Raw genomic sequence first — 23,583 nt, forward strand, 5'->3', positions numbered from 1 at the left:
ATTCCAGTGGCACTATGTAATCCAGTACAAAAGGAGCTCAAAAGTCGGCAGAACAGGGGTATATCAGCTTCTGTAGAGGCCAATATATCCTGGGTAAGCAGCATAGTGGTGATAAAGAAGCCAAGAGGCAAATTATACATCACCATACACCCAAAGCCACTGAATCAGGCAAGTAAAGATGTCACTATCCATGGCCAACAATTGATGATATCGTGATAGAACTCTCCAAAGCCAGAATCTTTACAATCTGTGATCTTTGTAGTTCTGGCACATAAGCCTGGATAAACAGTTCAGAATGCTGGCAATCTTTGCAACCCCACTTGGTGGGTACAGATGGTTAAGCATGCCGATACACATAAGCTTAGCACCAGAGATGTTCCAGAGAAATTTCACCTAAATACTGGACGCATTGCTGGGGATGAAAATAATTGCAGAACATATCTTCATTGTAGGCAAAGGGAGCAATGATACAGAAACTGAATGAGACCATGACAGAAAACTACAAACTTTTCTTCCGTGATGCTGAGACAAGAACATAAGACTCAACCCAGAAAAAAATGCGACTCAAACAGTGTGAGATGACATACACTGGACATCTGCTCACAGCAGAGGGACTAAAAGCAGAATCCAACAAGATCAAGGCAGTCAGAGCCATGCAAGCTCCAGTGGATGTGAAACAGGTATGGCACTTTATTGGAATGACAAATTTTCTGTCCAAGTTCTATCTGTACGTGGCTGCAGCAGAAGAACTCATACATCAGCTCACAACGCAGGATATTGACTAAGGCTCAGAGGTACCCAATAGTAAACATTTAACATGCTGAAACAAACTATAACAGATTCCCCTGTCCTGAAGTACTACCAGACAGAGGAAACATTGACACTCCAGTGTAATACCTCTGAGAAAGGACTGTGAATAGTTTTTTTGCAGGAGCAGCCAGTTACTTATGCCGACAGAGCCCTGTCAGAGACTGAACAGGGGTATGTCCCATTAGAAAAAGAACTTCTGACTATTGTATTTGGAGTGGAGCAATTCCATTAGTACATCTATGGCAACTCAATAATAGTGCAATCAGACCACACTCCCCTAGAGACAATTATAGCAAAGCCCCTTCTTAGTGCTCCAGAGAGATTGCAGCACATGTTGATTCAACTTCAGCACTATCAGACAGAGATCAGATACTGTTCAGAATGACTACTGGTGTTAGCGGACACCCTGAGCAGGTCATATATACACAGCATCAGTGAGTTGGGAGAGGGGAATTAGGATACTAAATTCATTAACATGCTGCACTATCTCCCCAGTTTCAACAGCAAAGCTGATGGAAATCAAAGAGGCTACAGAAAAGGACATCCAACCACAGGCAGTCAAGACAGTGATACTAACAGAAGACAAAAGCCAAGTACCAGTCGGAGCAGAACTACATTTTCAGATTAAAGATGTGAGGAGTGTGCAGGATGGAATTATATTTCAAGGGCAGAGGGCTGTTGTCCCTGCCTCATTATGTAAGGATGTCATACAAAAAATGCACACCTCACACCTGAGCACTGACTGCTGCCTTAAGCAAGCCCAAGAGCATGTTTACTGTCTGGGAACATATACATAACTACACTTCTTGATGGTAGGACGTGACACCTGCTAGTTATATGAGAGCTGTCCACCCAATCACGGGAAAGGGGGGAGAGCAGACTTATTCACCTTCAATGAAAAGCGATACTTGATTACGGTAGACTACTATTCAAACTTTTGGGAGGTCAATGCCCTTCGGGATACAAAAAGTAAGGCAGTGATTGGCAAACTGAAGGCCCACTTTGTGAGATATGGCATTCTGGACACTGTATCCCCTGACAATATACCCCAATTTGCCTCAGAAAAATTCAAGGAATTTGCAAGCAAATAGGAGTCGAAGCACCATACCTCCTCCCCAGCCAAGGTGGAATCAGCTATGAAAACAGCTAAGAGACTGTTACACAAGACTGTGCCTTGTGATTCAGATCCTCAGCATTCTGGTACACAGGAATACCCCAACACAGGAGTGCCGAAACAGTCCAGCACGGGCACTGATGGGGCGAAGGACAAAACTCTGCTACCAATGAAAGGAGATCTGTTGCAGCCTGAAGTATAGAGATAACGCTGAGAGGAGATGGCCAACAATCAGAAAAAGCAGGCACTAGAGTACAACAAGTCAGCTAAGAACCTACCAGCCCTGGAGACAGGCACTCCTGTGGGGATCCAGCCATTAGAGAGACACCAGAAGGAATGGGCTAAATGATCTGCAAGGGTGCAGTGGGATTCACATCATCTGAGGTGACATCAGAAGAGAGACAAGTGACAAACTCAAGGAGCTCAAGCTATTTAGCTTAATAAAGAGAAGGTTAAGGGGTGACTTGATAACAGTCTATAAATACCTACACAAGGAACAAATATTTAATAATGAGCTCTTCAATCTAGCAGAGAAAGGTAAAACACAATCCAGTGACCAGAAGTTGAAGCTAGATAAATTCAGACTGGAAATAAGGCATACATTTTTAACAGTGAGAGTAATTACCCACTGGAACAATTTACCACAGGTGGTGGTGGATTCTTCAGGACTGACAATTTTTAAATCAAGATTGGATGTTTTTAGTAGTAGTAAGAAGTAGGAATTATTTTGTGGGAGTTCTACTGTCTGTGTTGTATGATCACAATGTTCCCTTCTGGCCTTGGAATCTATATATTCAAAGGAACAGGAAGCACTTATGAGCCAGAAGCCCAGAGAGAGCTTACAGAGATACAGCGACTATCACAGAACAGAAAGACAGAAAACCATTGGAGGCAAAGCTCACCGGAAAGGAGACTGCAAAGACAGACAGTTTGCTAGACTTGGAGACAGGTGACAGGGAGACAGAGATAGGTCACTCCCAGTATGATCACATGTTGAGGAAACCAAACTATCTGAAAGACTATGAAACCATCTGCGTCTGTGGTAAAGAGAAGACTTCAATTCAGATATGTGTTAGCAACCTCTGTCTGAGAGAACATGGATGCAGCTCTGGACACCAGCTATGTTTCTAATGTTTATATTAAAATTTTTATAAAATAAGGAAGATGTATCATGATCAATGGAAATGGAGTCAAAGAGCCCATGTTTCCTGGAGTTACTTTTATCAAGGGAACAGCAGGAAAACAGGGATTGTGAGGAGCTGGGCTAGAAGCAATGCAGCCACATGGACAGAGCAGTGCACAGGGTTTAATAAAGTTCTACTTGTTCAATTTAACCTGCATTCATCTTTGTTCTTTGCTAATAAAACACGTAAGACTTATGCTGGCTCTCTTCACAGAGGAGAACTTCACCTAAGGGAGCACAAGAACTGCCACACTGTGCCTGGTCCCTCATTGGATGCACAAGTGACAGGGAGACTCCTTGTGCCCTTTTCTTCTCTGGGCACAAACAAGCTCTAAGTGAGTGGACAGTGTCAGAACAAGGAGGATTTAAGGCTACGTTAGCATTATAAGTACTGAATATGGTACTATTCTGTTCAATAAAATGCTGTCTTCAATAATGCTAAACCACAGACCCTGCAGTCCTTATTCAGTCCTTCATTTGGCCCATTCCAACAAGTCAATGAGATTTTTACCTACTTCAGGACTGCACAATGAGATCTGAACATGCACAGTATGCCTCTATACCAGCATATGCTAAATCAGACAGTATAGTGCAATATCTTTGCACATCATAGTATACAGGTTATGCTTTCTGACACCATTTTGTCTTTTTAATAAGAATGTTACGACCAAGAAAACAGCCACTCATATATTCAATATCAGATTGAAATAGTGAACATGGCTCAAAGCTCTTCGTGGCAATTCAAATCCCACACCAATTTTTGGAATATAATTTTTAGCAACCTAAGTTATTAATTTCCTAAATGGTATGTTTTCCAGTTCCTTGGCTGAATGCTTTGGTAACTATGGAACTGGGATGCAGCATATGTTTGCTGATTGGGTAACTATTCTCTCTCAGTTGACTGGTTCAATCAGACAATGCAGTGAACAAATAGCCAGGGATGTTATAAAGTTGTTAGGAAAATGATATACATTAAACCCGAGTTAAAGAGGCAAAGGCACCAATTCTGTGGGTGCTCCAGGGCTGGAGCACCCATGGAAAATTAATAGTGGGTGCTCAGCACCCACCGGTGGGCTCCTCATCCCCCTCCCTCACCCAGTGTCTCTCACCGCCAGCGGGCTCCACAAATCAGCTCCCTCCCACTCCCTGCCTGAGCTCTCCTCTGCCAGGAATGTGCCAGGGAGGCAGGTGCAGAGCGCTCCCCTCCTGCTAGTAACATGGGTCGGAGACAGTGCAGTGGTCCCGGACTGGGCGCAGATGGGGTCGCTGGTGGGGGATGACATGTGACCATTCGTGGGATGTCCCTTTAGATTGTGCTCCCCACAGTATGGGGAGGCACCAATTGTCTATGGGGCACCCTCAGTGGAGGGAGCAGAACAGGGACAGAAAGAGGCAGGGTGGGGTGGGGCCTTGGGGGAAGGGGCCGGGCCTGGCATGGAGCAGGGTTCAAGCACTCCCCGGGAAATCAGGAAGTCAGTGCCTATGTACGGAAAGATGGATTGTAAAGGTAGAATAGTTAGATTATTTTTTACCGCATACTCTTATTTGTATTGTAGCAGCTCAGCAAAAGCAGGATATCCCACCAAGTAATTTTTACTGTTGATAACTATTAAAGACTGAATTCAATGTGCTGGTGTTTGCAAATAAACTGAAAATTTTCAATACTGCAGACAGAATAGCAATGGCAAATTTATCATTACCTTTCTGAGGGTCAACAACAAAGTTTCCCTTTTGATTCCCTGCTACAATGTCATAAGTCAGGCCATCACCATCAGGGTCTATCGCATTGACTGTAGCAATCAACGTATTTGGGCCTGCATCTTCAGAAACAAAACTCCTGTAGCTGTTAAAAAGAATTGTAATAAGAAATTACGACATATCATGAAAAAGTCAAATTAAAATATATGTACAACTGAATGTATGTCTTAGAGCAGCATTTGTTGACTGTTTAAATGTAATATAGAGGTTTATAGTTTAATGAATAATGGAATTAACCTGATGAGATATTCTACCTTGTTAACCAATGAAACAATAAAAGCTGGACATTAAATCAACCAATTAACAGACTCTTTCTGCTTTTCCCTTTAGTAGATTTCCCCTGCAAACTTCTAGGAAAAAGAAAGTTTAACTTCAACAAGGATTTGGGTGAAATGTGGAGTTCACCGTTTTATCTACACACACACCAAACGGAGAATGGACATATGAATGTCAGGATATACTGTAACACACATGATACATGGGGCCAGGGTACATGGGTCATCATCATAGCTTATCACTCCAAAACCGCAACCAAGACCTTGTGTTATCACTTATCTCAAATACCGGAATTCCTCAGGAGTGCAAGATGTTGACAGGGAACTGTATTAGGCTGTGCCCAAGTGTTTGTCTAGGCTCTCCACAATCACATTTGGGGTCATCCCTCAACCTCCACTTGGTGAAATTATCACCAGTTTTTCCCACCCGAGCTCTCACTCGATTTAGAGTACACTAGGATTCTTGTTCAAAATACAAAAACAAAAACACCCCCCCTCAAATAAAAAACCTAAAATATGAGTAAACAAAAAGTACACTGGTGTAAGACCAGATTAACTTCACTCAGTTCACTGAGATTAGGGTGACCAGACAGCAAGTGTGAAAAATCAGGACAGGGGGTGGGGGGTAATAGGAGCCTATAGAAGAAAAAGACCCAAAAATCGGGATTGTCCCTATAAAATTGGGACATCTGGTCACCCTGAGATCAGAATCAGTCCCAACATGGCCAGACTTGCAAGATGAAATCAACCACACTCAGATACCATGACAATAAGGGCCATATATATTCCTAGACAAAGAGACTGAATTCAAGACAAAACTTCCCTTACATTTTACATGTAGCGACTTGTGTGTGTGTATTCATTGGTGCATTGGTGGGGTAGCATTTAATATGCAACCCAATAAGGGAACTAAATGATTCTGGTTTAGCTCAGCTATTCAAAACCCCAGGGCCATTGTCTTAGCTCTGCATCAGAAAACCAAATGAACTGTAACTCTGACAACTTTAAGCATTAAATATAGGAGCAAAAGAGTTCAAATCATCAAGAAAGGTCTCTGAAGAAGCAGAAGGAGAAAACTGACAAAATGAAACAGAGTGGTAGCTTAAAGCAACTCATAATCGAGGAATAGGATAATTATGGGGAGAGAGAGCTCCAGGCTAAGAATTATGAGTTTATACTGGACTGTAAATCTATTTAAACAAAGCATTAAAAGGACAACATCATCTTGATTTGTATCTCTGCATTGGTCCATGATTGAGCATAAAATTAACTGCAGATTAGTGTCTTTAGAGGAACTAAATTACAGATGATCACAAGGAATCTATGTAACAGAGCCAACATCAGACAAGACCTGCTTGAAGTTCAACCTTAGATTCAGGAAGGCATCAGCAAGGTCAAGATAAACCAAAATGAAAGCTTTCACCTGGAATGTAGATAGAGAACAAAAGAACAGGTTTTGGAAGGAAGATAAGGAATTTGGGGACTTATCCTCTTAGGTACTGAGCAACACCTGCAAAGTGCTCAGTACCTCAGATTCAGGTCTTTGGACTGTGTCTATAAAGCATGGTTTGATCATGAAACATTGGGACAACTTCTGTTCTCATTTGCACCTATACAGTCCCACTGAGTTAAATAAAAATTGCATGCATTCACCTGACGGCAGAATTTGGCTTTATGTTCATCTCCAAATGTACGCAATGGCTACACAGACTGCAGATGTAAAATAATAACCCTCTATGAAAGAATTTTTCATAATTAAAAATGCTAAATTTTTACAATATCCCCTGGTAAACTTAAACAGGAAGCCTGTTTTTCTTTTGCTGAACATATGCTCTGTTTTGACGAAGAGCGGTTCACAACATCATGAGTGCTGGCACTCATTTTCTAACAAAAAACGATACTACAATGAAGCATTTGTTTTTAAAGAAATAACCACATATAAGATTAAACAATTATGTGGACACTGCAAAAAGATACAAGAAATAAGAGGATAATGGATTAGTGTGCCTGTCAGCCTTGATAACATCCATTTAAGAGTCTGGAATATTTTTTTTTTAAAAGGGGAGATGTTCTGAAGAACCATAGTCTTTAGATTCTGGATTAGCCCTATTTGGACAGGCAGAGGACTACTAAGAATTGTTCAGCTCTTTTCATGGCCAAACTACCTGAGGGATGTTTAGTTCCCCCTCAGCTGTTGGCTCACTAGAAGGAAGGAAGGTAGGAAATTGTAAAGACACATATTACCTTTAGGTATTATAAGGACTGTCAAGAAGTCTTGACATCGTGTTCAGACAAACCACAAGTTTGGCACCATTAAAATCCCTTCCTGATCTTTGCTCTGAGCAACTTTTACTTTTAAGCTGATGCATAAAAGTCAGAATTTGACAATGGTAACCTGGGAATTCCACTGCAGAGTCTGTAACTTGCATGTAAGCTCATACTGCTTTTGACACAGATTCAGACACTTGTAAGACTCAAGGTTTAAAGAGGACTGTGCTTACTGAAGCCTGGAAAATGTTCCCTGTGTTGATGGGAGATGGGACTGGGTGAGATTAAGAGCATTCCACTTATTTATTATTGACATTTATCTTGTGATTTCTTCATATTGCAGTAGTCAGTTAGGACTCTGTCATCTACTAAACATTTTGTTTTAACAATTCAGTAAAATAGTCAACATTTTGCAGCACTATCTCCAAAGCCTAAACTATCTAATTAAGGGCAAGATTCTGCCATGCACTCTGGATGTGCTGGAATGTGGAGGGACAGAGATGCTGCTTGGACTCCCAGCATTTCTGGCTGATTTTCTACTTGGGTCTCCTGGAGTACTCAGTCTGAAGCAGTAACTCCACCACTCTTGGAAAGGCTTTCACATCCTGCTATATCCCCATACAACCAGCTCTGACCAACCCTGGCCAGCTCTGATCCACCCTGCACCTTTCAGACAATTAGTACTCACGCAAGCTCCAGCATGGAGTAAGGATTGTGGTATCCATTAGGATTCTGGCCAGCACTTGTGCAGGGCAGGAAGGGGGAGAAGGGATAGGAATAGTCTCCAACACCTTCCCTGTAATAATGTGAGTTCTCACTTCTAGTGGATATGTTTTCTCCCACTAACATAATGTATGTTACAAATGTAAGTTATTTAGCATGTATAGAGTAAAGAATTCTTTCAGAGATAGCAGTGGTTGGAGCCTATATGAACATAATATTTGTTTACTTTAAGACTGATGATGAAGTCCTGCAAAACTTCCCAATAAGAATTTTTAAGAAATTTTTTTTTTTTGTAAAATTTACAAGCTTGAACTTTTTACACTACAGATTAATGACTCATTCTTGTTCCCATTTATATTAATGGAAATGCTGTCAGCAGTTTATCTCAAGAGATTTCTGATATATTGGGATACATCCAGAAAAAGACTTCTTCTAGTTTTGGATCCGACCCAAACCCAGGACCCCAGAAGAGCATTTGGATGCGGGAATTCAAATATTAAAAACTCAGGGAGGGAGATCTTGGCTCTGAGGCTCCATTTCAGGTCCATCTCTATTTTAAAAATCTACTTTTGGTTGCTACCATTTGAAGTAGCTATCCTACAAGGAATGATGACTCACAGGGTCAAATTCTGTAGGAATGTTTAAGGATGTATAAGTTGGACTCAGACCCCATTAGTCTTACTTCTTCTGATTTGCCAATGTGTGAGTGAATATAAAATATTCTGTGTTGGTATGATTTATATGGTGAGGAGCTGGAAGAAGATATAAGGAAGGGGCAGCTTACTTGAGCATACATGCTTTTAAATGCTACTCTTCATTCCTTGTCTTGCTTCACTTGTCTCTTCTGGACACTTGATGTGTGAATTACACCAGCTTACATTTACTGGATCAAATTCAGAGGTGATATGTAAGGGTGAGTATAGGCTAAGTGTGTTTAAGTGAGCAAGTCTAAATCTAAATCAACCTATGGAAGTCTGAGCTGGTAGGACATATATGCTGGAAGAACCAGAAGAAGGTTCAAGACTAACTCGGACTACTCAGATTCATCAATGAAGAATGTTTCCCACAATCTTTTGAAATCATCTCTAAATTTTGTGGTTAGGAACCAAACTTAAGGACTTATTTTACTGGGAGTATGAAATTTCTGGGCCAAATCCTTGTGTAGCGTAAATCAGCAGATGTCCACTCATTTCAATGAAGCTATGCCAATTTAAACAAGGTGAAGATCTGGCCCTCTGAGCACGTCTTAGTTCCTGTGATATCTCTTTACATCTTGGCATCCACAAGTTAAGAGCAATATTTTCAGAGTTTTAAAAACATCTTATATATTTACATTGTCTGAGAAAACTTGGGTGCTTCATCATTCATGTTTGAAACACGGATTCTAACAGTTGCTGTCCCAGTCTTTGGCTCTTCTCCTTTATCTACAGCCATAATTATAAATTCATAAAGATGGTTGGGACGCTCATAGTCCAACTGTGTTGCTGGAAAGATAGTACCATGTGAAGAAATGCTAAAATCTGGACTCAAAGTGTAATATATTATTTCAGCGTTTTCTTCTGAATCACAGTCGCTGGCTGTCACTATTAAAACAGAAGAAAAATACAATTCCTAGATTAAGGTCTAAGGATTAAAATTATATAAACTTTAATAGACAAATTAATGAATGGCATAAAAATAACAGTAATAACGTTTATTTTAACATGTGGTGCTTGAAATAACTTAAGTAGTACAGGATATAGCATATTTTATACTGTTTAACTATGGTTTGAAAACGAACTGTAAAAAAGCACATTTTTTACTTCAACTCTCAATATTTATATCAACAAGTAATCCTTCAAGGTAAGGCATTCAGTTGCCTGGCTACTTCCACCCATTGTTATTCCTTTGTCTGCTAAAGAGCCCTCTACTATCAAAAATCTTCTTCCTACGTAGATACTTATATTCTCATGCCCACCTGATTTGTACCACTCACCCAAATTTACTTTGTCCCCAACAGGCTTGCCTCCTGCAAACACATGATTAACTTCATATACAAGAGTGGTCACAAAGAGTTCAAATAGACTACTCATATATAAAATTAAATATGTTCTTAAATGCACAATCTAAAATAACACATTACTAGATTATAAAGTTTCATTTCCCATTCAAGAGATCAGTTTTTAATGTTCTAATAATTTGCTATTTTAACCTGTGTATACTTTTTCAAATCATAGGAAAAATTAACTGAAGGAATAGCCTTAAATATGCATGCAAGTATTTATTTTGACGTAAATCTGCTTTTCTTTCAGACTCTGCCTTTATTTATATAAAAACTGATTTTTTTTTCACCATTTCATGCACTACACAGAACTGCATAATTTAAAACTGAGTTATTTGGTTATAAATTCAGTAGGGGCGAAACTTTGCTCCCCTCACTCACCTAAACACACATGCATACAGACAAAAGGCCCTGAATGCAGCAGAACTGGTGTAGTTCAGTGGAATGGGTTGGGGAGGACACAGCATGTGGACAGCCCACAGAGGCTGTGTGCACCAGGGTGGTTTCAAAGGTGCACAGAAGAGATGCACTGATGGACTCACAACTACTGACCATCTCCATCCTTCTGAAAGAGGGACACAGCAGCTGCTGAGCTACTGCAACTCTAAGGATGTAATAGCAGACACAGCATCTGTACTGCCACTTCATACTCCTACAGAAAAGATTTGTTTCCTTCCTTTCTCCTCCCTCTCCCAGCTTCTTTCAGCTGTGCGCTGTGCACAGGGCACAGGAGTTTATGCTCATGAACCAATTCTGCAAGGTGCCAAGTACCTCCTCAAAGCTGTTGCGCATCTCACCCTAGAATTGGTACCTGGTGTTTCACAGAGGGAAATTCTAATTAGCAGCAGAAAACAATTCTCCTACTGACTGTAGTGAATAGACTTTGAAGTGCTAACCTTGCAGAAGTACAGTTGTCATGGGAACTGTTTCAGGAACATTATCTTTGCTGTAGATTGACTGCTGGAATTCTGGGGCACAATCATTCTCATCGGTGATTACAACCAAAACCTGAATGGAAGAGATGAGAGCATTAAGTAATATCAAAGTGGATCTGAGCAATGTCTTCACTGGTATAGATATATTTGATGCAAGGATTTTCCAAAAATAATCTTCTTAGAGGATTTCAGAAGCCATAGCCCGTAGGAAGAGCCATTTTTGTTAGATTGTTCATTCCCTGCTGAGAACTGTTTTTATGTTACAGAGAAATTCTTAAGTAGTGGCCACTGTCATATCCAAAAATTCTTCTACTGCAAGGGCAGGGCTGGTGTAACCACTAGGTGAACTAGGCAGCCGCCTGGGGCGCCAAGATTTGGGGGCACCAAAAAGCAGTGCCCCACATTTTTTTCCCCATTATTGCTTAGAGGCAGGTACCTGTCAGTCTCCAGCACTCGGGCCATGCCAGCAGCCTCTTCACCTCAGAGTCTCCCCGGCTTGCCCAAGGGCCACTCCTCCTCTCAGCTCCCCGGCCACTGCCACCAAGGCCGCTTGGGAGGACGTGGGTGGAGGGCGCCGTCGCGGAGGAGATGCAAGGGGCCAGACTCAGCTGGGGCCCCGCAGCTGCCAGCCAAGAGCAGCAGGAACCGGGCGCCGCTCAGAGGGAGCTGGGCGGCCCAAGCCCAGGGTGGCAGCAGCCTCCCCAGCATCCTTTGCACCATGCGGCAGGACCGGGAAACAGCAGCAGCAGCAGCAGCAGCAGCGCGGCCTCTCCTGCCCCATGGTAGGCTACGCTCCCTGCCTGCCTCTGCTGCCAGGGAGGCTGCCGCCGACCTGGGCTCGGACCACCCAGCTCCCCCCAAATGGCGCCCGGTTCCTGCTGCTCTCAGCCAGCAGGGCCCCAGCCGAGCCCGGTCCCTTGCATCTCCTCTGTGGTGGTGCCCCGTGCCTGTGTCCTTCTGGGCGGCCACAGCAGCAGTGGCTGGGGAGCCTGAGAGGAGGAGTGGCCCCCGGGCAAGTGTAGGAGACTCCGAGGTGAAGAGGCTGCTGGTCCTGGCATGGCCGGAGCACTGGAGACTGACAGGTATCTGCTCCTGCCCCCTGCCCCATCCTGGCACCGCCTGTCCCCCAGCCGAGTGTCACCTGCCCCACCAGCCTCAGTGCCCTGCCCCATACTGTCAGCCACCCCAAGCTCACTGTGACACCAGCACCCCTTGGCAAAGGGCCCCCTGATCTTCACGAACAGCTGTTGCCGCAGGCCTGACAAACTCACTGCACCCCACAGGTGTCTTACAGGGCACTTCCCTTCCATGTTCCTCTTTGTTGGTATCTACACAAGGCTGGTAACTTGTCAAGAGTGAGAATCTTTGTGAGATGTGTGCATGGGTAATATTGAAGGAATAATGTATTTACCTTAAAATTCTGTTTTATAGACTTGGAGTAGAAATTAGTCACCAGGGTATGGCCCTTTGGGGCAAGGGGGATTTGTCACCCTGCCTAACCTGGCTGGTGATGCAATGCAAGGCTCAATTGTTTAGCTTTGTACAATAGTAAGACTTTGAATGGGACACTATCAGAGGCAATGGCAATCAACTAAAGGTAAGAAAGAAACATTACAAAGCCCTTACCTGTTCTGACAGGCTGTTTATAATGCTAAGTTTACTAGTTTTTGGAGGTTGTCGGGAGAGGGGAAGGGCGCAAGGTGGAAGTTTCGCCTAGGGTGCAAAATATCCTTGCACCGGCCCTGTGCAAGGTTTTTCCATTTTTTCGTCATGGACATTGACTCTTATTTTCTCATTTAATTGCAGGGCAAATGTATTCTCCATTTTCTTAGCATTCTTTTTCACTACTGCATCTTGCAATACATTTTTATTATTTCTACCACTATAAATACTAAAGCAACTAATTCTTCTGCCAAGCTTTTAACAGTATAAATTTGCTGAGACCAGATTTTGAACTGAATGACACTGGTGTAAATCAGGAGGTAAAAATATGGAATGGAGGTCAAATTCTGACTCCTAATGGTTTTCATTAAAACGTGAATTTCATTCCCCTAAGACAAATATTATGGGTTTAAGTCTCCTCTCACTTAGCCCAATGCAAATCAGGAGTAACTCCACAGAAGTCAATGAAGCTATACCAGTGTAAAGAGATTGTAAGTAAAATTAGAATCACACCCTAACTATTCACAAACCCACCTCATTGTCCTCCTTCAAATACTATCTTAAAAAACTCTTCTCTGCTGAGATGCCCATAAAACAATCAACAAAGGTTATCAGCAGACTGTGTGCTCAGACCTCTGCTTACCATGCTGGCCAATGTCATCTCATTGTTTCCTTGTGTTCCCCTGTCTTTTTATTGTGTGCCCCTGCTGTCTCGTATTTTATACTTAAATTGTAAGCTCTTTGGGGTAGGGAATGTCTCTCTGTTACATGACTGTACAGTGCTTAGCACAAGTTCCTGGTCTCTAATAAATAAATAATATATGTACACATCTGCTATATCTGTATTTCAATGATTTTTTCACCTTTAGAAAAGCTAAGAGTACTGTGACTCGATGTCTTTTAGATACAATATATGCATTACAAATTACCATTGCTTCATTTCTTTCATGATTGTTCCCCATTCTTTATGCTAAAAATTATTCTGTGTTCATATTCTCTGCTTTTAAAATGAAAATACTGTAGAATATACACCATGCTCTGTATGCCAGTTTAGAACAAGGATACTGGCATCAGGTCTGAACTAGTGATATTTCTTTCCCTCTGAGCAGGCAAGGGCTGGGAATTGTGGAGAGGCAGTAAATTCAGTTCCTGAAGAGGAAGGAAGCATCTTACATGAATGGGTCATTTCAGGAGTAGCATTAATGGGCTCTTGCCTCAACCAGAGACAAGGACACAACACAAAGACTAGGAGTACAGTGGGACAGAATGTGAGGTAGAAAGGAGGGGATGGGAATTAAAGCTATGAAGAATATGGAAGGACCCGGATAAGATGGAGGGAAATCAGGGCTGTCCTGATCAAAACAGAATGATATGGTGTTACCTCAGCTACACTGCTAAACTGCTCTTGGCCTTCTGTTGCTCTGACCAGAAGCAAATATTGGTGTTGGTCACTCTCATAATCCACACTCCGAGTCAAGCTGATCTCTCCTGTCACCTGATGGATGCTGAACAGGCCACTAGGATTAGTTAGCAAATTGTAGCTCAGCGATTTGTTTTGATATGACAAAGCAGAGACTGTAAGAAATCTGGATAAAAATGAAAAGCAAAAAGCATAGAGAAAAGACATCAACACAAAATTATGTTCCCTCTCTGAAGTTCTTATCCACAAAAATTAACCTCTTATATTTGTTTTCCTAATATTGTGATGTTGAATATTAGAATACTGAAATACCAGAATATGGCAAAAATGCAATAAACTCCAAACCCAGCCCTGTATGCCTGATGCAAGAAAAACTCACTTAAGTAAATGAGGATTGTATCTAAAGACTACAGGACTGGATGCTATTTTTATAAAATGCTCCTCAGACCTGCTATCTTGAGGCAAAATAGGTAAAAGCTAGGACCTTGGGAATAGGATATATTAAGGATTAAAAATCCAGCCAGGCTATAAATAGAGGATTTTATTGTAGTTTTAATTGAATTTGCTTATTCTGCCATGACAACATGTTGCAATGATTTTCAGTTAGGGAAATAAAGTTAAATCAAGAGCCAAAGGATTTAGCCTAACAATGAAACAATTAATTTCCTGTCCTGATCAGAGGATCTTAATGTTTGAAGAGCTAGCAGCTACAAAAGGAAAACGCAGGTCAGTAATACAGTATATTTAAGATAGAAGGCCATATGTATGGCCTTAGAAGATAAAAGTGAGATTCTTCAAATCTAGTATGTCACAATCCTATTTCCAATAAAATCGATGGGGTCATGTACTGACTTCACTGGGAAAGGGACAGAGTCAAAGTAACACACTACTTCACTCACTCATAGTGAGCTACTAGTGGCCCATATCATTTTTTTAGATAGGGGTCAATATAATTATATGGGAGAAACTTCAAAGTTCAATTCCTTTCAAATAAGCACCCAGAACTGTGGATCTGAACTTTATTAGTATTTTGAAAACCTCTTGATCTGCAAAACTAAGTAATGTTGTCTTACAACATTTTCAAAAAAATTGTATTCTCACTTTGATCTCTGTTGCTGGTGCATGCTGTCAGTGATGATTGTGTTGAGGTTTGTGACCATCTTTAACTTTGTAGATATTTAATACACATTTAAAAGAAGAAAAAGCACAAAGGAAACATTTTGAGTATTTCAAAGAGAAAATACATCCCTCGGCCATTTGTTGCCTGATCCTGCAAGGTGCTAAGAGCCTTGTGAAAGAAGATCCCCCAAGCTCCAAGGAAGAGCAGGATCAGGCCCTTGATTTCCATGAAATGGAGAATAAAAACATTATACCTTTCAATAAATTAAAAATGATTACATTGCAAATACTTTACTAAAGTGGTGGGTGTGGTTTGGTTCTAATCCTATAGAAAGTGCAATTGCTTTCTTAGATTGGGACAAATGCTATTTGATAATGCCCAGGCACACCCACTTGTTTTCAGTGCTCTCATTTCAGCATGCAATAGCTTTAATGCTTTATATACACCAAATGTTGGTGTGCAAATGCAACTACATACCCAGTTATTTGTGTATTTGCTAATTTTTGCCTATGCAACATAGACACAGTGTTTTCTATTCCTTTAAAATACAGGCATTCAGAAGTGGGTCCTTATGAGTTTCATAATCATTCTCTGTGAGTAATATTTATACAATTTTTTCTAGTCTGGATTTTTGTACCATTCATAGCAAAGAAATCATTCCACAGGATTTGCAGAGATTGGTACATCTCAGTTTATATGAGTACTTTCTTCCTGCTGCCATACTGCTAGCAATGACTTCTTGCAGAAGATCTGATATTGTGGTTGAAATTTTGAGGTACGCCTCTACCTCGATATAACGTTGTCCTCGGGAGCCAAATAATCTTACCGTGTTAAAGGTGAAACCGCGTTATATTGAACTTGCTTTGATCCACCGGAATGCGCAGCCCTATCCCCCAAGAGCACTGCTTTACCGTGTTATATCCAATATCAGGTCGTGTTATATCGAGGTAGCGGTGTATTGCCAAAGGTTGTGATAGGTCATATCTTGTTTGTTTTATTTATTATTTGTATTACCATAGCACCTACCAGCCCTAATCATGGACCAGAACTCCATTGTGCTAGACCGACCACTGATTAACAGATCCACTTTAATATTAGTACTGTAGGGTTCTACAACAATCTCTGTTAGCACTCCCTGTTAATGCAGAATAATAATTTGCTTTCACTGGGTGGCATTATTTATGGTCATGGCCTCTAGTGTCATATTATAATCTGATTACGCTCAAGATTAATATTTCATTCCCTTGGGATATTGCTGGGGAACTTGACAAACTGGCTGGCTATCAACCACTCGTAGGTGTGGAAATTGTTTTTAAATGCTGATTAAAAAGTAGTTACAAAAAATCTTATTATTTTTTTTAGATTTAGCCTTGTCTGACTCCAAGATGGCAGAGATTAAATACCTGGTAGGATTCCACAATTCTTCAAACATAGGGACCAAAAGAGGATATATATCCATCACACTTTATCATCAAAAGCACATTATCATCTGATCTCATACATCTTAAATTACTATATCCAGGAAGTCTGTAGCTATATAGGTACTGAAAAAAGTTGATAAAATACGGTAGACAAGACAAGATTAACAAATATATTATAATACAGACCATGAGCTTTCAGATCAAAGGGCATCATGGTTTAACTGTAGGAGGAAACTTTTGCACTACAAATTAGAGCAAGTCAGTGAGGTTGAATAGGTGCAACTGAATGCAGAATTTGTCCCAGTACATAAAACTGAGTTTGCTAGTCCAGTAAAAGGTTTTGTTTTATCCTGCGCAAATTATGATGTCAGAATTTTTGGTGATATGTACACTGGCATGATAAACCAACAGAATGGAAAATCAAATGACCAAGCTTTGTGGTGTCTTCATTTTTGCCCAGCATTCACAGCCTTTTGCTTTTTCTGGTTTTCATGTGAGGAACTTGTCACTTTTCCAAACATCAACACAGACCCTGAACTGGAAGAATACATAAAGGATATTTTCCCTTCTTGTTTAATGCCTCTAATTTGTCTTTGAGGTCATTTTTAAAAATAGGCAAAATCAGTTTCTCCTATTTATTATTACTGTGCTAACATCCTTTACAAATATGAACATCTCATTTTTCACCAGTACTTTTCCACATATAATGATGACTACAAATAAATCAAACTGTATCTATCTTAGATACTTCTTTCTCTGGGATATAGAATAGCCAATCATCATATCTTTTTGCAATCTGCAAATAATCTGAAGGCTTCTGGGTGATGATATCAAGGTTAAGCTAGTAGTCTGTGCTATAACCCCGGCTATTAACTGGTACTAGTACGATTTTTAACTGGTACTTACGATTTTCCCTGGAGCGTGTTTTCAGGAACATAAACAATATATGATATGTTGGTAAATTGTGGTGGTCGAAGCCCCGCAATCACAGAAACAGAAGCAGGAGACCCTTTATTACCAAGTTTATCCGCTGCTAACACAGTTATTAGGTATTCCCTGTCCTTCACAAGTGGCAAACCTGTTGTTTTAATCCAACCACTGTCCTTCTCGACCTCAAATCTGTCTTCTCCACCTAAGTAGAAATATAAACCCAGAGACTGTTGTCAGGAAAATTTTTACTGGAGTAAAATTGGGAGAATAATTCCCACTAGAAATTCCCATATGGAAAAACATGCACGGCTACCCCAGAGAAACCAATTCATCACTGGGGATGGGCAGTGCTGCCACAGCCCTCTGCTAAAGGTGGCCAGTTTTAAACTATTGCTGGAGCTTCCTGAGAACCCCTCCAGTAGATGAGAGTTTATCAGTGAGTCTGCACTTCAAGCTGCCTTTGTGCTACAAGAGATCCACAGGATGAGTTCTGTCAGAAGGACCTGGGGGTAGAGGGTAGTGATTCTGTGTATGCGCATATGTACATATACTTTTAATTTACCTTCCAAGAGAAAATATTCTACAGCTCCGTGGACCCCTTCATCATCATCCACAGCAAGAAGCTTATACACTTTGGTACCTGCTGCAGCTTTAGGAGATACCACGGCCAAGAATGGGAAAGGATCCATGACCCATTCAGGTGCATTGTCATTCACATCTGTCACAGTAAGTTCTAAACGCAGCAAGTACCATTCCTTTCCTGATGGTTAACAGAAAAACAAAGGATTAGTTAGCACACTAACTATAAGCACTGAAAATATCTGGGATATAGTATTATTCCTAAATATCGTTCCTATGGGATCCAGTTTAATAGGAAAAAAATACTTCTGTAGGCCCCAATCTGCAACTAACAGCATGCAGAAGGACTCCTGTACCTTTGAGGAGAGCCACTGACTTCAATGGGGCTCCAACAGGACACAACAGTCAGTTCAAATGCTGTCAACTACAGGATCAGGTTCATTATATTCTGTCAATAATACTTACTAGAACTGGTCAAAATTTTTTACTTTTCTAAGAAAATTTTTTGTAAAAATTTTTCAAGAAACATTTTCTGTCTTTTTCATTTACAGAGTGATTGGAAATTTTCAAAAATTTGAAATGTCTACAAAAATTTCTCTGCATTTTTCATCAGCCCTACTATCCTTATTGATTTTATCAGTTTACAACTTCAGCGAAAGACTAATCAGATTTTTATCTTTTATGACAATCAAATTGATTGTTTCAAAACCAAAAATGGAACCCTTTTATTCATCTATAATCCGTAACAAGAAGATAGATAATTAACAAGTGGGTATGCACTAGCTATACCTCTGTCACCATTTACCCAGCCAATGAAAGCATTAGAGCTCTTGAAATAGTGAATCTCATCAGCACTCAGACTGTCAGAAAAGAGAGACAAAAAAGGGGAAATATTTTCCATATATAAGAAACTGTTCTTAACTTTTCAGTGCCTGAAATAGGGGGTAAGGCTCAAAAGTAAAGGTTAGAGATGACAAAATGGGAAAAATACTCTTTGTGGAAAATTCTTTTGAATACTAAGTGGTAGCGCTAGAATCCCAGCTCAAAGGAAAGCAGAGCAGAACTCCTCCACTAATTATTGATAAACAGCTGAATAAATCCATACATTCTTGTAACGTATAAATACTTGCCCCCAGCGACGAGCTGCCAAAATCTTAACAACCGGTTCCCTATAAAAAGTTCTGATTTAAGGGATGTGCCACAGTATGTATTTTTTGTACCAACAGGGTTACCATATGTCCGTATTTTCCGATGGCTACTGGCAGGTGTCGGGAAGAGATTTTTTTCTCCCAATGCATTCTGGGAAGTTTTTTTATCTCTTTCCTCTGATGCATCAAGGATGGCCACAGCTGGAGTTCGTACAGGGGACATGGAGGAACAGGACTCTGAGGTGACAGCGTGCACTCTCTTTCTCCGGTGCATGGCTGGCTGGTTCTTGTTCCCATGCTTAAGGTCTAACTGATCACCACATGTGGGGTTCAGAAGGAATTCCCCCCCAGGTCAGACTGGCAGTGACCTTGGGGTTTTTTTTTTGCCTTCCTCTCCAGCATGTGAGTGCAGGTGATTTGTCAGGATCATCTGGATATATCTCACTTAAAATTTTCCCTGCCATTGCAGAGGCCTCGAGCACTGGAGTACCTCAGTCCCTCCTATTCTCTGCCTATGCACATAACAGTCTTATCTCCTCTTGGTCTCATTTACTCATTTACTTTGGTCTTATTTCAGCTGCTGGGTTTAGTGTGCGGGTACTGGGTGGTGTTGGTGGCCTGTGATATATAGGAGGTCAGACTAGAAAATCAAGTGGTTCCTTCTGGCCATAAACTCTATGACATACACCTACAAAACTATTTATGGCACAGTCATTAACATATCACGGCTCACTGCATCAGTTCACACTCAGTTGCGGATTGGAAGGTTATCTTCACAATCAGGATGGTTAGAAATACATATTTTTAATAAAATCTTATTTTCTGTGAAGTTGATAGAACTTGCCCAGAAATTATTCCTGCTTGTCCTGAGTGGGTAGATTCACCAAGCCCTACCTGTATCAAATAATAAAACTATTCTTTAGCTGTTTTGCAAGAGATTAATGCTGAGTTTTTTTATCTAGTTTCAGATCCTTTATCTTCCAGTTCCTTTCTGAATTCTCAGATGCTAGTAAACACAGAAGCTATGGGCCCAATCAAAAACTCATAGTGTCTAACAGACTCACTACAGTGAAGTATATGTTGTCAGCAGGGGCGGCTCTAGCAATTCGCGCCCCCCAAGCGGCGCACACTCAGCGCGGGGCGCCTGATCGTCGCCGGTGCGGCTGGTGTGGACCTCCCCTCCGCCTGCGCCGACCGGCCCGCCGCCCGCCCCCCGACAGGCGGCAGCGGCAGCAGCGCCAGCCCCAAGCACGCGCTGGCCACGCTGCGTGGCCCTGGGCCTTGTCCGAACACTAAGCATAACAAACACAGGTTATATTTATAGGGGTATTGTTATTAAATTAAATGCTAATTACTCTGATTGGCTACAAACTACTACCACATTTCATAAATAAACCAGCAAATAAACCAGGTTGCTTTACAGATATGCAAATGACTTTTTAGGAAAGCTGTGTCTGCTGCAATCTCTTCATGTTGACCTCTAAGCACATCTAACTCTGACATGAGATGCAGTAAGGGTGGACAGTAGATCAACCAACAAAAGCAGAACAAGATATAGGGTCCAAATTTTCCTTTCACTTACACTGGTTCAAATCTGGAGTAACTTTGCTCAAGTTATTGGGGCTCCACTGAAGTAAATGAAAGGAAAATCAGGTCTATGAGCTATTTTCTCCCACAATACATTCACATAACTCCTAGTAATGAGAGACTATATCTCAGAGATAAAAGTTATATATTCGTATATGCAGAGCAAGACATGAACCAAAGCAGACCACAGCATACATCTAAAAATAGTCTGTTAATTTGATCTGGTAATATCAGAATATTTTTCTGCAATTTTTTTTAAATTTAGCTTTGCAAGAAATGTGTCAACATACCCATGAACGATTAGGGGCACCTGTAAAAGTATTTTACTTAGTAAACCTAAAATAACCATCAATCAAGTCTAAACTAAGTATTTAGTGCTCTAAATATAAAGTGTTGCCAAATTCTCTAATCTTATAAACAGCGTTATCTCACTGAGGCAGAATATTATCCCAGCAACGTCTGCCACTTCAGCTAGGACAACAGCATTCATTCTCTCTGTCGGCTGCAATGTTACATCCCACTCCAAAAAGTACAGAGTTTCTGACTCTGCAATAAATGGCTTTTGTCTGAATTATGCATTTTATTGATATTATCCCTTCATTTACTCAGCAGTACTAATACATCTTGCACATCACATATTAAAGCCTGTTGCAAACTTTTCAGAGCTTTTCATAATTAGTAAGCTCTATCTGATGGCAGGTGGCATATTTAGCACACCCTATCTATAAACAAACAGTAAGTAGATTGTAGGAAAGAAAATTCCTTAGTGCTGTGATTAACAACGTCAAATTTACGTTTCTTAATAATAGCTTCCAGAGTCTTAACCCACCATGACCTTTGAGTACTTTCTGTCCTTTCCAAGAGAACTCCCTCTATATACAAATAAGTGTTCTGTTGCTGGTCTCACAGAACGTAGTGGGACAAGTTCTTCTCTCAGTTAAACCTATAGAACCAAACTGGGTTTTACAAGTGTAACTGAGGACAAAGAGTTTTCTTTCCAAAGAGCACTGAAAATTGAGATGAAGAAAACTTGTTAATTCTGTTCACAGTTCTTTATTGTCATCCTCTGTATTTACAAAGACAGATGACAGAAGGGTTCAGATTCCTGACAGAAAACTAATTTGTTTCTTTTATTGTCTATATTGTGCACCTATATTCACATTTTAGCTGAAAAGTAAATTCTCAGTTATCATATATGAAATGGATATTAAATTTCTTATGGAGCCAAAACTCCCAACTATACAAGATATACCCCAAATTAAATCAGTTAATGGTACACATAAAAATGTGCAACTCAAGTTTAGGTGAGAATACTATAGGCTAACCATAACAACCTTAGATGAGAGCCTGGATGGATTACTGACCATAATAGAGGAAAATTCTGTGGAGAAAGTCACAGGTCCTTCCTCTTTTGGCTTGGAGCCGGTGGTGAGGCACATACCACAAGAAGCATCCAGAAGGAGTGCAAGGGAAAGTGTTCAGAGAGTAGGAAGTAAAAGGGAAATAAGCATGGATAATATTATTTCCCATGCCCCCAGTGGTTAAATGGAACTGATGGGTTTCAAAGAGGAGAATGTTTGAGAAGCTGTTGCACTGAGTAATAAAGTCCAAAAGTTCCAAGGCAGCCAGTCAGAGAGACCTTGGGAAAAAGGGGAAGATGCAGCTGGTGTGTTCAGCTGTGACAAAGAGTTAATGGGGGCCCACAATACTCAGGGGGATTAATTGGATAAACAGTTCTGAGTAAGGGTGATAAAACAGGATTAGAGTGTGCTAGCATAGCTCAAAAATCCTCACCAAAAGGCTGCCAAGGCAGATAAGCACCATCCATGTTTGGTAAGATCCGGCATCAGACTTCACCAGGTAGTTGGAATCACTTGCTTGTCAGAACAGGTCAGAAGTCTTTCCCACCTCCTGTAAGCTCTGACAAGTTTGTAAGTACTCCATCCTCAGCTTAGTTTGCTCAGGCAGACAGCAGGCTCAAAATAGCAGTCACTAAATTAGAGGCTGGGTTAAGATCCTTTGAAAATCTGGATCTGGAATCATGGCAAGAGCTAGTTTAGATTGTCATCTTGTTAACCCTGTTCAGGGAGTACAGGTTATTGGTTTATCACCAGTCTCTCTCTGGGCTCTGGAAAACAATGCCCTATTGTGACTTGTTAACCCTATATATTCCAAGTTCTTTTCACTGCAGATGGATTTCTGGTTCTTACCACACGTGCTTGTCAACTCAATTAAAAAAAACACTGAAAGATGCCAACTCTCTTCACCAGACAGGAAGAAACAAACACAGGTACAAATTCCCCTCCTATCTATCAGTCACTGATTATCAGCTCTTTGAATACTGATGTACAGTACTTGATATATATTTTCTACAGAGAAATATATTTCAGCATCAAAAGAAGCTGCGGAAATCTAGATCAGGACTGACATCAGCCCTAGCAAACCCTATTAATCAGAAAGTAGGAAGACTCAGAAATTTTTCTCCAGGTACCTGTGAAGATATTGAATAGCCTCTGAGCTATTAAAAACACAAGATCAAAGCTTTCAACGATATCTTGGCAACCTCTGAAGTATCTGAATACCTCAGAAACTCTGATGGGATAAACAAT

At 40.8% G+C, this 23,583-nt stretch overlaps 1 protein-coding gene across 13 annotated transcripts in view; it reads right to left on the reverse strand.

Moving 5' to 3' along the window:
- The window catches only part of LOC120384471 (neural-cadherin-like), a 137,619-nt gene that overhangs the window by 59,974 nt on the left and 54,062 nt on the right, over positions 1-23,583 (reverse strand). For 7 of the 13 annotated variants that reach the window (XR_005588898.1, XM_039503245.1, XM_039503242.1 and 4 more), the window contains exons 1-7: positions 22,769-23,083; positions 18,223-18,420; positions 17,637-17,862; positions 14,151-14,355; positions 11,069-11,180; positions 9,465-9,714; positions 4,808-4,950 (exon numbers count right to left, since the gene is read on the reverse strand). Coding sequence is in view for 12 of the 13 variants with exons in the window: in XM_039503245.1 (XP_039359179.1) it covers positions 4,808-4,950; positions 9,465-9,714; positions 11,069-11,180; positions 14,151-14,355; positions 17,637-17,862; positions 18,223-18,420; positions 22,769-22,802 (1,168 nt within the window). In the remaining variant the exon portion in view is untranslated. Of the gene's footprint in view, positions 1-4,807; positions 4,951-9,464; positions 9,715-11,068; positions 11,181-14,150; positions 14,356-17,636; positions 17,863-18,222; positions 18,421-22,768; positions 23,084-23,583 lie in introns of those variants that run through there. The other 6 variants (XM_039503237.1, XM_039503236.1, XM_039503239.1 and 3 more) reach the window with 1 other exon arrangement.

This window comes from Mauremys reevesii, linkage group 16 (genome assembly GCF_016161935.1).
Source record: "Mauremys reevesii isolate NIE-2019 linkage group 16, ASM1616193v1, whole genome shotgun sequence".
NCBI lineage: Eukaryota > Metazoa > Chordata > Testudines > Geoemydidae > Mauremys > Mauremys reevesii.